The sequence below is a fragment of the Pseudophryne corroboree genome, chromosome 1 (genome assembly GCF_028390025.1).
Source record: "Pseudophryne corroboree isolate aPseCor3 chromosome 1, aPseCor3.hap2, whole genome shotgun sequence".
NCBI lineage: Eukaryota > Metazoa > Chordata > Amphibia > Anura > Myobatrachidae > Pseudophryne > Pseudophryne corroboree.
In genome coordinates this window covers 71,449,030-71,463,082 of record NC_086444.1, presented here as the reverse complement: position 1 = coordinate 71,463,082, position 14,053 = coordinate 71,449,030, and the positions used below count along the sequence as shown (strand labels likewise).

Here is a 14,053-nt window from a genome sequence, read left to right as displayed (position 1 = left end):
AAGCAGGAAACGTCCCAGATGAAATTCCACCACAGAATAATTTCTGCTCTCACACCAAGAGACGTATTTCTTCCAAATACGATGGTAATGCTTAGACGTTAACCCCCTTCCTGGCTTGGATCATAGTCGGGATAACCTTGTTAGGGATCCCTTTCCAGGCTAGAATCAGCTGTTCAACTTCCATGTCGTCAAACGTAGCCGCAGCAAGTCCTGATACACGAATGGGCCCTGTTGCAGAAGATCCTTGCGAAGAGGTAGAGGCCACGGATCTTCGAGGAGCATCTCCAGAAGGTCCGCATACCAGGCCCTTCTAGGCCAGTCCGGAGCAATAAGTATTGCTTGAACCTTTTCCCTTTTTATTCGCTTTAGAATTCTTGGGATCAGAGGGAGTGGAGCAAACACATACACCATCTGATAGACCCATGGAGTCGTCAGGGCGTCTACTGCCACTGCCTGTGGGTCTCTCGACCTGGAACAATACCGCCTGAGCTTCTTGTTGAGACGAGAGGCCTCATGTCGATCTGCGGATATCCCCATTGATGTGTCAAGCACCTGAACACTTCCGGTTGAAGGTCCCACTCCCCTGGGTGCAGGTCGTGTCTGCTGAGGAAGTCCGCTTCCCAGTTGTCAACTCCCGGAATGAAGACTGCTGACAACGCCACAGCGTTTTTTTCTGCCCAGAGGAGAATTCTTGACACCTACGACATTGCTGCTCTGCTTTTTTTCGTTGCGCCCTGTCGGTTTATGTACGTCACCACGTCACATTGTCCGACTGGACCTGAATGGCCCGATTTTGAAGAAGATGTGAGGCCTGCAGAAGGGCGTTGTATATGGCCCTGAGTTCCAGAATGTTGATTGGAAGGATGACTTCCTAACTTGACCATCTTCCTTGAAACTGCACCCCATCTGTGGTTAACAGAATCCAGTTCTGAATTCCGAACCTGCGACCCTCGACGAGGTGAGAAGTCTGTAGCCACCACAGAAGGGAGATCCTGGCTTTTGGCGACAGACGGATCCTCTGGTGCATGTGAAGATGCGATCCGAACCAGTTGTCCAACAGATCGAGCTGGAAGGGTCTTGCATGAAACTTCCGTATTAAAGCGCGTAGTAAGCGGCCACCATTTTCCCCAGAAGGCGAATGCATAGATGCACCGATATCCGGGTTGGCTTCAGGACATCCCGAACCATTGACTGGATTACCAATGCCTTTTCCAATGGAAGGAACACTTTCTGTGACTGTGTGTCCAGTATCATTCCCAGGAATGGAAGCCTCCGTGTTGGCTCCAGGTGAGATTTCGGAAGGTTCAGAATCCACCCTTGATCCTGGAGGAGTTTGGTTGAGAGACCAATGCTGTCCAGCAACCTTTCCCTGTATGGTGTTTTTATCAGGAGATCGTCCAGGTACGGAATTATGTTCAATCCCTGTTTGCGGAGTAGAAACATTTCTGCCACCACCTTGGTGAATACCCTCGGTGCTGTGGAGAGACCAAATGGCAGGGCCTGGAATTGATAGTGACAGTCCTGCAGTGCAAACCGTAGATAAGCCTGATGAGGCGGCCAGATTGGAATGTGAAGATATGCATCCTTGATATCCAGAGACGCTAGGAATTCCCCTTCCTCCAGACCTGAGATCACCGCTCTCAGAGACTCCATCTTGAATTTGAACACTCGTAAGTATGAGTTCAATGACTTGAGGTTCAGAATCGGCCTTACCGAACCGTCCGGCTTCGGTACTACAAACAGGTTGGAATAGTACCCCTTGTTTTGCAGATGAGGTGGAACTGGAACAATGACTTGAGTCTGTACCAGTTTTTGGATGGCATGCTGTAAAGTTATACTTGCCTCTTGTGAAACTGGTAAGCCTTATATGAAGAATCTGTGAGGTGGGAGCACTTGGAACTCCAGTCTGTAGCCCTGGAAAATAAGATCCATGACCCAGGGATCCTGGCACGAACTTGACCAGATCTGACTGAAGAATCGTAGTCGGGCTCCCACCTGACAGCCTTCCAGGCATTGCGGTCCACCGTCATGCTGAAGGAAGCAGAGCCTGAGCTCTGTTCCTGAGTGCCTGCAGTTGCTGGTTTGCATGGTTTACCTCTTGCGCCGCTGGAGAACGTAGAAGCACCTCTGGATTTGCCCTTGAACATGGCCGTCCGAAAGGACTGCAACTTAGAAGCTGAATAAGCCTTCTTGGTTGGGGGGGAAATGCGGAAGGAAGATACGTAGACTTACCCGCAGTAGCTTTGGAGAGCCATTTGTCTAGTTCATCTCCAAACAAGGCCTCTCCCTTGGTAGGCCTTCCACGCCTTTCCTGGAGTCCGCATCAGCAGTCCACTGGCGTAGCCACAAGCATCTGCATGCCATCACTGCGATAGTGGTGGTGCGTGCGTTAAGCAAGCCTATCTCTTTTATGACCTCCACCATAAAGTTTGCAGAGTCCTGTATATGCTGCAGGAGTAAAACAACATCCCCCCTAGGCAAGGAATCTAACTCCTCAATTAGGTTACCTGACCATTTAGCAATGGCTTTTGTGATCCACGCACATGCAATAGTGGGTCTTTGTGCCATCCCAGCAGCTGTGTACAATGATTTGAGTGTAGTCTCAATTTTATGATCAGCCGTGTCTTTTAGGGAGGCTACCTCAGGGACAGCCAATACAATCTTTCGTGACAGCCTAGAGACTGATGCGTCCACTATGGACGGATTTTCCCATTTTTTCCTATCTACCAAAGGAAAAGGAAAAGATAAGAGCAAGCTTTTAGGGATTTTAAATTTCTTATCAGGATTAACCCATGGTTCTTCAAAGAGGGTATTCAATTCCTTTGACGCAGGAAAAGTGACTGAGGACTTTTTTTTTTACATTAAAATAAGATTCCTGACACTCCTCTGACACCTTATCAGGAATATGCAGAACATCTCTGAGAGCCTCTATAAGCAGGGGTTAAAGTGAGCCGGAACGGGGCGGATCTGCATTCACCTAACCCGATGTGTGTCGGCACCGCAGGGAGATGCCGGGCGCCCGCTGAGATTGTGTTAACAGCGGGCGCCCAGCTCTCTCTCCACAGCGGCGGCCTGAGGCAGGAGCTCACTACTGAGTTTCGGCTTCCGGCGCTGTCAGTGTACGCTATGGGAGAGACGTCATGACTTCTCTCCCATAGTGCCGAGGAGCGGACGCCCAGAGGACTGCAGCAGTCAGACACAGGAGCAGGGCTTCGTGAATGTTATGATTTTTGTTTGTTTTTTTCCTTAGTGTAGCTGCGCATCTACTTGGGGGCATTACTACTGGGGGCAAACTACTGGGGGACATTACTACTGGGGGGTATCTACTGGGGGCAGAGCTGGCCCTAACCAATATGATGCCCTAGGCAAGATTTTGGCTGGTGCCCCCTAGCACCGCCACTAGTTCCGCCTCTGACCTTGCACTTCTTTCCCAGCACCATCACCCGCCACCCATATCAGTCCTTATTTTGGTGTTTGTACCCCCTATATTTTAAATAGGAACAGTTCGCACATTTGGCGCACAGCCCAACAAGGGGTGGGTTTTTGCTGGCAAGGGGCATGGCCACACAAGATTAGCCCCAATTCCAATTACGCCACACAGTACTGCAACTTCATTCACATTTATTCACATTTGATCATGCGATAGTTTCCATAATTCATATTACATCCCACAGTAGTATCACTTTACCTTATAAACATTACTCCTCACAGTAGAGCCCCTTATTCACATTGCCCCTTACATCACACTGTAGAGCCCCTTACATCGCACTGAATTGCTCCTTATTCACATTACACCACACCCTATTGCTCTTTATTCACATTAGACGACACAGTAGTGCCCTTTCTATATGCAACGCCACATAGTAGAGCACCTTAAACACATAATGCCACACAGTAATGCCCCTAACACATATGAGACACATTATTAATGTCCTTATAAACATAATGTGCCTTACACATTATGACAACCTTTATTAATGTCCTTTTACACATAATGTCCCTTACACATATGCCGCACATTATTAATGCCCTTATACACATGACATACATAGTGCCCCCTACACATTTGCTGCACACTATTAGTGCCCCTATACACATAATGACACATACAGTAGTACCCTGTTACACATATGCCGCACATTATTAATGCCCTTATACACATAATGACACACATAGTGTCCCTTACACATATGTTGCACATTATTAATGCATTATTACATGACACACATAATGCTCCTTACACATATTCCGAACACTATTGCACAACCAACCCACTCACATGCACACAGCACTCACACTGCCACTAACACTGTGACCTCTGCCTCTGCTTGGATACAGATGTGTCCTCATAAATCTTGCCTCAATGCTAACGTCGGGCACATTTTTTTTAATGAAAATGCATTGCTATGTGGCTAGGATGCACAAGCAGCTGCTGTTTATTAAAATGATATGCAGCATGCCTATATACTGTGTGAGACTGTGGCTGTATCTGCATATGAAATGCTACACACAGAATATAGGCATGCTGCATGTCATTTTAATCAGCAGAAGCTGCTGATGCCCCTAGGCATATCAAATGCCCTAGGCAATTGCCTAATTTGCCTATGCCTATGGCCGGCTCTTACTGGGGGCAAACTACTGGGGGGCATCTACTGGGGGCAAGCTACAAGGGGGCAAGCTACTGGGGGCAAACTACAAGGGGGCAAGCTACTGGGAGCAAACTACTTGAGGGCATGACTACTGAGGGCATAACTAAAGGGGCATTACTACTGGGGGTGTAACTACAGGGACATTACTACTGGGGGGCTAAACTACTGGGGGCATAACTACAGGGGCTAAACTACTGGGGCCATTACTACTTGGAGGCATTACTACTGGGGTCATTACTAATGGGGGCTAAACTACAAGGGGCATAACTACAGGGGTTAAACTACTGGGGGCATGACTACAGGGGCTAAACTACAAGGGGGCATTACTACTGGTGGCTAAACTACAAGGGGCAAACTACTGGGGCTAAACTACTGGGGGCATTACCACTGGGCACTGGGAGACTAAACTAAAGGGGGGGGGGGGGTAAACTACTGGGGTTATAACTGCAGGGGCGTTACCACTGGGGACATAACTACTGGGGCTAAACTAAAGGGGGCTAAACGACTGGGGGCATTACTACAGGCAACATTACTACTGGGAGCAATACTACACATGGGCATTACCATTAAGGGCATTACTACTGGGGGCACTACTAATGAGGGCATTGTAAAGGGGGCACTTCATCAGTGGCATCACTCCTGGGGACATAAGGGGCACTACTAAAGCGGGCATTCCATAAGGGGCACCACTACTATGGGCTCTATATAAGGGGCACTACCACTGTGAGCACTACCAGTACAGTGGACATTGCATAAGGAGCACTACTACTATGGGCATTGTATAAGGGGCGCTACTGCTGTGGGCATTATGTGTATTATGGGGTGCTACTACTGTGGGCATTGTATAAGGGGCGCTACTGCTGTGGGCATTATGTGTATTATGGGGTGCTACTACTGTGGGCATTGTATAAGGGGCGCTACTGCTGTGGGCATTGTGTATTATGGGGTGCTACTACTATGGGCATTGTATAAGGGGCGCTACTGCTGTGGGCATTATGTGTATTATGGAATGCTACTACTGTAGGCATTATTACTATTGTGTGACCACGCCCCTTTTTGAGACCATGCCCCTTTTTTGCGGCAATACCTTTATTACATGGGCGCCGTGGGGAGGGGGGGTGAGTTCCACCACCTCTCTAGGACCACTTTAAGCACGGTCTATAAGAACCTCTATTCCCTGTGCCAGAGCAGCATCCCCATCCCCCTCTGAGTCCACCTCCCCCTCCTCCATGTCTGACCTGTCATCGTCAGAGTCAGACTGCAGGATACTGCAGAAATCACTTTTGCGGACAAATGGGAGGGGATTGAGGTGCTGTTTTGGGGACTGAGGGGTATATTCAATAAAAGTCGGGTCCATTCCGACATGCAGTTGTCGGAATGGACCCGACAACCCCTATTCAAAAGAGCGGCCAAATCCGACTGTCGGATTTGGCCGCTCCCGTGTCCTGCTGCTACTGCTGCTGTCAGCACTGCGGGTGCGCTGACAGCAGCGGCAGACGGAGCGGTCTGCGGGGAGGGGAGCGGTCTGCGGCGCCGGGGGTGAGGGGGGATTGGGCTCCGGCGCCAGAGCTGTGGGGGAAGCGGGATGCGGCGCCGGAGGTGAGATGATGTCTGTGGCGCCGGGAGGGGGGGGGGAGAAGCGGAGGAGACGGATCGGACGGCGGAGGAGAGGAGGAGACGGGGGAGCAGCGGCTGCAGCAGTGGAGGCTCACGGCAGCGTCCACCCTGCTCCAGCAAGCGGGACGTCGCTTGCTGGAGCCGGGTGGACGCTGCCGCTGGGTCCCTGCTCTCCCCGTCTCCTTCTCTCAGATCACATATCTCAATCCGACTTTTTTTAAAGTTGGATTGAGATTGTCGGAAACGGGGCTTAAACCTGTCGGGTTTGGCCCAGTTTCCGACAATGCACGCTGATCGGCGGCTGACAAGACGGCAGCTTCCGACAGTTATTGAATATACCCCTGAGTCTCTGTTCATAAACTTATCCACAGTCTGTTTTAAGTATTGCATCTCTTTCTCATTGCGGGACAATTTTGTAGAAAGAGTAGAGATCCTTTCTTTAAGAGACTTAACCCACTCTGGTTCAGCCCCGCTATTCTGGGAAGGTGCACTGCCCTGAGCACCCAGTAGTGAGCCCCCTGATGAGGAAATATACTCCGCTGTACATGAAACACATTCTTTGCCTGACATAATGTAATTGTGACAGCACACACACACAAGAAAAGGTTAGGCACAATTAACCCACAAAGAGCCCTTCAGGGAGACACAGAGTTGTTGGAGCCAGCCCCCACTGCGCCCTCACTGCTAATTCCAAGCTTATCTGGGTCGCAGACCAAGTACCCTGATAGGGGACTTAGTACACTAATAATCCCTCCCCCCCTGCTATGACCCCCGAGCAGTGGTGCAAATAGAAAAAATATAGGTACTGTGTGCGCTCGATTTCGTGCGCCAAAAATGGGTGTGGCCAAATGCCACATGGGGCGTGCCCAAGAAAAATGGGGGCGTGATACACATATGGAGGGGGGGGGCAGATACACATATGACCCCAATAGTGCCAGATACACGTTGCCCCACAGTGCCAGATATACAATGCCCGACAGTGCCAGATATACATTGCCCCACAGTGACAGATACACATTGCCCCACAGTACCAGATACACATTGCCCCACAATGCCAGATACACATTGCCTCACAGTGCCAGATACACATTGCCTCACAATGCCAGATACACATTGCCTCACAGTGCCAGATACACATTGCCTCACAGTGCCAGATACACATTGCCTCACAGTGCCAGATATACATTGCCCCACAGTGACAGATACACATTGCCCCACAGTACCAGATACACATTGCCCCACAGTGCCAGATACACAAATGCCCCCAGAGTGCCAGATATACATTGGCTCACAGTGCCAGATACACATTGCCCACCAGGGTGCCAGATATACATTGCCCCCCAGTGCCAGATACAGAAATGCCCCCACAGTGCCAGATATGCCCCCAGTGCCAGATACATATATGCACCCAGTGCCAGATACACATGTCCCCCCAATGCCAGATAAGCCCCCAGTGCCAGATACAGAAATGCCCCCACAGTGCCAGAGATACCCCTAGTGCCAGATACAGAAATGACCCTAGTGCCAGATACACATGTCCCCGCAGTACCAGATATGCCCCCAGTGCCAGATATGCCCCTAGTGCCAGATACAAAAATGCCCCCAGTGCCAGGTACACATGTCCTCACAGTGTCGTCGTCCCCCCCTTCCCCTGCTGCTTACCGCGCTGCTACTGTCCTGTGTGTGAGCGGAGGAGAGCGCAGCGTGCGCCTCTCCTGCCCCTCAGTCTCCGGTGGTGGTGCGGGTGTCTACCTTCAATTAGGCGCTGATCCGTGAGCCAATCAAAGCTCGTGGTCCGGCAGCCAATCAGGAGACTTGGCTGCCGGTCTGCGAGCTCTGATTGGCTCATGGGCCCGTGCCGAATTGAAGATAGACACTGAGGGGTAGGAGAGGCGCACGCTGCACTCTCCTCCCCTCACAGCAGCAGCACGGTGAGCAGCATCGGAGGGAAGGAGCAGCGGCCTAGCGACGGTGGGTACGGCATACCCACAGCTAAATTCTTAAGGGTACGCGTACCCGTGCATACCCGCCCACTTGCACCGCTGCCGCTGAGGTAATTTGGAGTCACACTGTAGGAGCTGCGCATCCCTGTCAGTCAGCGTCTGTGTCCACTGCAAAGGGAAAATGGCGCTGGTGAGTTGCTGAATCCTCTCAGAGTGAATCCCCACCCCTTCAATGGCGTACGGTCTTCCCACTTTTTTTATACTGGTTGAGGTAATTTTTGTGCTTAAAAATGAGCAAAACCGTTTTAAGGCTGTGTTTGCCAGTCTGGGTACTGTGGGGGTCATTCCGACCTGCGGCTCTTCGCAGCGGTGTGAACGGGTCAGTTCTGCGCATGTGCGCCTGCTGCAATGCGCACGCGCGTCATTGCCCAGCGATGGCCGTCGCTGGTCAACGACAAGAATAACGAAGAGTGACAGGCGGAAGGCGTTCCGGGGCATCAACTGACCATTTTCTGGAAGTGGAGCAGCAAACGCAGGCATGTCCAGGCGTTTGGAGGGCGGATGTCTGACGTCAATTCCGGGACCTTCATCGCTAGATCCATTGCACAGGGTAAGTAACTGCAGGGCTAGTCTAGTGTCACACAAAACTTTTTTAGCATAGCAGGGCTGCACAAGCGATCGCAGCCTTGCTATGCTAAAATACACTCCCCCATAGGTGGCGTCCAGTTGATCGCACGAGCAGCAAAAAGTTGTTACGTGTGATCAACTCGGAATGACCCCCTGTGTACAGTGTACAGAGACGCAGTTGTGTACTGTGTCCGGAGATGCATTCCACCCCGTTTAGTAGCCGTGCGTCTCCAAACCCTCGTGCCGCCATAATGGCCGGCGCCCGGCTATCCGGGATGCCGGCTCAGTACTCGCCACTCTTCATTCTTCTGGCTCTGTTAGACGTTGCGGCGTGCTGCGGGAATGTACGTTCGCCGTGATGGGGCTTGCGTATAGTTCCCTCAGGAGCTCAGTGTCCTTTCAGCGGGGAACGGGGCCATTAACCCTTCAAGAGGTTGGGCCGTTCTCCCCCCTAAGTCTCACGAAGCAGGCAGGCTGGTGCCAACCAGCCCTGCCTAAAAATAGCAAACATATAAAATAAATGCAGAAAACTCTTCAGGAGCTTCCTTCAGCGTGACCGGCTCCTCCTGGCACATTTTCTAAACTGAGTCTGGTAGGAGGGGCATAGAGGGAGGAGCCAGCCCACATTATCAAATTCTTAAAGTACCCATGGCTCCTAGTGGACCCGTCTATAGCCCATGGTTCTAAATGGAACCCCAGTATCCTCTAGGACGTTAGAGAAAACTAAAAGGTAGTTAACCCCTGCAGTCCCTTGGGGAATATTGGCCATGCCTCTTGGGTGTCAACAAGGAGGGGGACCATAGAGCTGTGGATTGCATATCTTAGCAACTGGTGGCCTTGAGAGATGCTGGGACTTGTAGTTCCACAGTAGTCCGGGGGTACCACAGGTGATCATAGACTTTTAAATTTCTATCTCATTTTTTACCCAGGTTATGTTGATATTGATGTCATTCCAAAAGGAGCGAGAGCAATAAAAATAGAGGAGGTTGAACCTGCAGGAAATTTCCTTGCAATACGAAGTGAAGACCCTGAGAAATATTACTTGAATGGCGTATTCATAATACAGTGGATGGGCGATTATAAAGTGGCAGGAACTATATTTCATTATGAAAGGAATGGAGATCTGGAGAATCTGACAGCGGCAGGGCCCACAAATGAGTCCATCTGGATACAGGTAGTTAAAAAATGATCCAGGCACCTACTGAGCCCTCTTCAAGGATATTCCTTGTATTTTAGACTGAAATAATTGTATTTTGCTTGACACAGTTTTGTAATTTTATCTGTTACATGATGGGATTTGGGGGAATTTTTTTTATCTCATTTATATTCAGCAAGACAGAAATGAAATGTTTGAACGGCTTCATGTAAGATGTATTAGCTGAAGGGGATTCTCATATGTGGTGTGGGCTTTATAAACGTGTTCAAGGTTTTAGAGCACCGCTCTAGAGCGTTACAGATGGAATGAATAAGTGCAGCTGCTCTCTCTGCAGAATAATTCCCGTTGTAGATTAGCAGCAGGGTGGAGGTATCTGCAAAGAAAAGCATAGTTAATACGCATAAACAAATATAAAATGACTGCAAAAGAAAGTATAGGGTGACCATAAATGTACACATCCGGTAAAGGTGGAAGATGCACTAAGCTGTGAAAATAGTGGAAAAGTGAGCTGGTGGAGACGTTGCCCTTGGCAACCAATCAGCTGCTCTGTATAATTTTATAGTATGCAAATTATAAATGTTACGTCAATGCCGATGGGTTGCCATGGGCAACTTCTCCACTGGCTCACTTCTCCACTCTTTTTACTGCTTAGTACATTTTCTCCAAAGTCTCTAGATTTATGGATTTCAAATTTATCTGGAACGTTTATCCGTTAGTGACTCTCTTTTATGTCTGCTGCAGTGTCAAAGAGACTATAATTTAAAAAACTGTTGTTGCTTAATTGGGTTTAGCAAAGTGGATTTATTTCATACTTGCCTACTCTCCCGGAACGGCCGGGAGGCTCCTGAAAATCGTGTGGCATTCCCGGCCACCTGGCATAGAACTCAAGTCTCTCAGAACTGGCCATCCGCCTGCATACCCCCCACTTCCCCCTCATCTGCTCGCTTTCATAGCTTAAGTGGGCGGGGCGATTACACTATTCTCGCTGAATTGCATCATCACAGCTCTGCACGATCGGCCAATTGCCCCTCCATGCCCCCTCAGCCTGCCTATGCCCCCTGTTTAGTTGGGTGTGGTTCATCAAATCGACAGTGTCTAGGTCGACAATGTTTAGGTCGACCACTATAGGTCAACAGTCACTAGGTCGACATGGATGGAAGGTCGACAGGGTTTCTAGGTCGACATGTGCTAGGTCGATAGGTCTAAAGGTCGACATGAGGATTTTTTTTTTGTGTCGTTTTCTTCGTAGAGTGACCGGGATCCCAAATTAGTGCACCGCGTCCTCTCGCATGGCTCGCTTCGCTCGCCATGCTTCGGGCATGGTGCCTTCGCTCCGCTACCGCTTCGCTCGGCACATTTTACCGTTCCAATCGTAGTCCACGTGGATCGTTAAGTATGAAAAAATAAAAAAAAAGAAAAAAATGTGAAAAACTCATGTCGACCTTTAGACCTGTCGACCTAGCACATGTCGACCTAGAAACCCTGTCGACCTTCCATCCATGTCGATCTAGTGACTGTCGACCTATAGTGGTTGACCTAAACATTGTCGACCTAGACACTGTCGATCTTCAGACCGGATCCCGTTTAGTCGACCTGGCTGGGGGAAGCCATAGAGTCATAAAGTATGTTTTCTTGGATACACCAGAGCGTAATCTTAATCAAATCCCTACACAGCAATCGGTGTATCAGGGATAAGTATATTGCGCCTGTTTTTTAAAACAATTCAAAGAGGCCGCGCTAGAGAGCCAATATAAATATTCAATATTGCCGGTGGTTCCAATTAATATATATTTATTTCATACACATTTAGACATTTAAAAAACACTTATTACTAACTAGTAAAAATAACCATAGTAGGCACATGTAACAATAAAGAAAGTAGCAGATATAAAATCTAGTAACTGAATATGCTACATATGTTACAGATCAAGCTGTGCATGTATCTATTTTTCCTCTTATTAAAGCACAGTCAGAATAAATAGCTGGAGAAGTAGAGATGCTTTTACTGGTAATTTACAAAGTAATTTAAGCGCTGTAGTCCATATAGGCTGTTGTAGAAGTTATAATTGTATAGGTGCAACCGTATACTTTAAATACAGTTCCACAGGTAGTCTTAGAATATTTACAGCTGTATATATAGAAGACCGCTGCTGGGAACCGCTATTCACTCTATCCCTGCTGTCCGGGACCCATATGTACGTAGGAGGAGAAGGTTGAACCCGAGCGTCCTCGAGTGATTGCAGCTGTAACTAGCGGTAACCAAATGATTGCAGCGGCTGACTCCGGCTGGTCACAGCCAGTTGGGAGACGGTGGAAAACTGTGCAGCTGTAATTGTGATAGCCGTGTAAATGCTACGGCTGACTCTGGCTGATCGCTACCCGGGATGAAGCGGCAATTGCTTATGGCTGTAAGCGGCTCAATGCAGGAGCCGTCACCGGTGAATCTGCAATGGACAGTGGCTTGTGATAGAATCCTCAATACTCCAGCTATTGCAGGGAAACTAAACGCGTTTCGTAACTTCCTGTGACTTTCTCAATAGGTAGTACTCTCCCTGCTCCAAAGTAACCTCTTTATAGGGTAAAATTAACACACCTGTTATGGATCCTGTATAAGGCTTCCAATTATAGTTATAATAGGTACATATATAATATGACAATCTAAATATAAAATGAATGTACTTATAAAAAATATTTCTTTATAAAACAATGAACCACCGGTATTCTATTAGTTTCTAATAAAAAAAAAAAAAAAAAATATATATATATATATATATATATATATATATATATATATACATATATCTATTTCAAAAGCACTTTATTGTAATTTAATTAGATCAATTATCAAAAGGAGACACATGGCTGACATAAACTTCACCAATCTTCAGTATTATAAATACCCAAGATTAACTCTGTAAATACTGGAACACAATCTCATAACATACATAGAACGAATATACTCTTATTGGTATTCATTCACACTAATTGACTGGCAGAAAAACTACAATTTAATATATTCTCTTGGAGGGATAGAGAGGATACAGATTTATTAAGTCTGAAGAAATACATATAAAAATATTAGAAATACCCAGTGTTCAAATATTTACTTTAAATTACAAAACCAATGTGTATAACATATTATTGGAATAGCTATTCTACATTTTCCATCATTATAAGTCTAGACTCCCAATATACCAGTAATTAGATGGAATAGAAAACCTTCTCATTTCTTATCCAGCTACCTGTTATAGACAGGTATAATGTACAAAGTCCTATATTCAAATTTTTAAAGTATCCAACGTTTGGATAGTTTTATTTTAGTCATATGTAACTAGAATCTTGTTCTCCTGTCTGTAGCAGGTAGCTTCAGACTTAATAAATCTGTAACTTTTCTATCCCTCCAAGAGAATATATTAAATTGTAGTTTTTCTGCCAGTCAATTAGTGTGAATGAATACCAATAAGAGTACGGTATATTCGTTCTATGTATGTTATGAGAATGTGTTCCAGTATATACAGAGTTAATCTTGGGTATTTATAATACTGAAGATTGGTGAAGTTTATGTCAGCCATGTGTCTCCTTTGATAATTGATCTAATTAAATGACATTAAAGTGCTTTTGAAATAGATATGTACAGTATATATATATATATATATATATATATATAGGTTAGAGTCCAAAAGAATAATTTTGGAGGTGCACTCATCCAATAAGTGATTCACAGCAACTTTTCATAATTCACATAATTTTATTGATGGAAATTCGGCTTATTCAGTCGACGTTTCGATCCTCATTGTTGGGATCTTTTTCAAGACAAGCTTCGACATATAGTTAATGCTCACAAGGCATCATATATTGATTTCTACAATACAATGAACAATACGTATATAAATTCATACTGTTTTACAAACATTACAAAGAACACCAAACAAAGACAAAAAACATATATTGGCGAGCCATCGCGTCAATTGAGTTCACTATGCACCAGGTGAAAGACAAATGCGACACCAAAGCAAAAGTGGGTAAATACCCTCGCCCCGCATGCATGTCATAAGGAGCTA

General features: G+C 47.0%; 1 protein-coding gene across 1 annotated transcript in view; it reads left to right on the top strand.

Moving 5' to 3' along the window:
- The window catches only part of ADAMTS12 (ADAM metallopeptidase with thrombospondin type 1 motif 12), a 1,230,701-nt gene that overhangs the window by 952,199 nt on the left and 264,449 nt on the right, over positions 1 to 14,053 (top strand). The window contains exon 15 of the mRNA XM_063960568.1: positions 9,766 to 10,010. Coding sequence (XP_063816638.1) covers positions 9,766 to 10,010 — 245 coding nt within the window. The remainder of the gene's footprint in view (positions 1 to 9,765; positions 10,011 to 14,053) is intronic.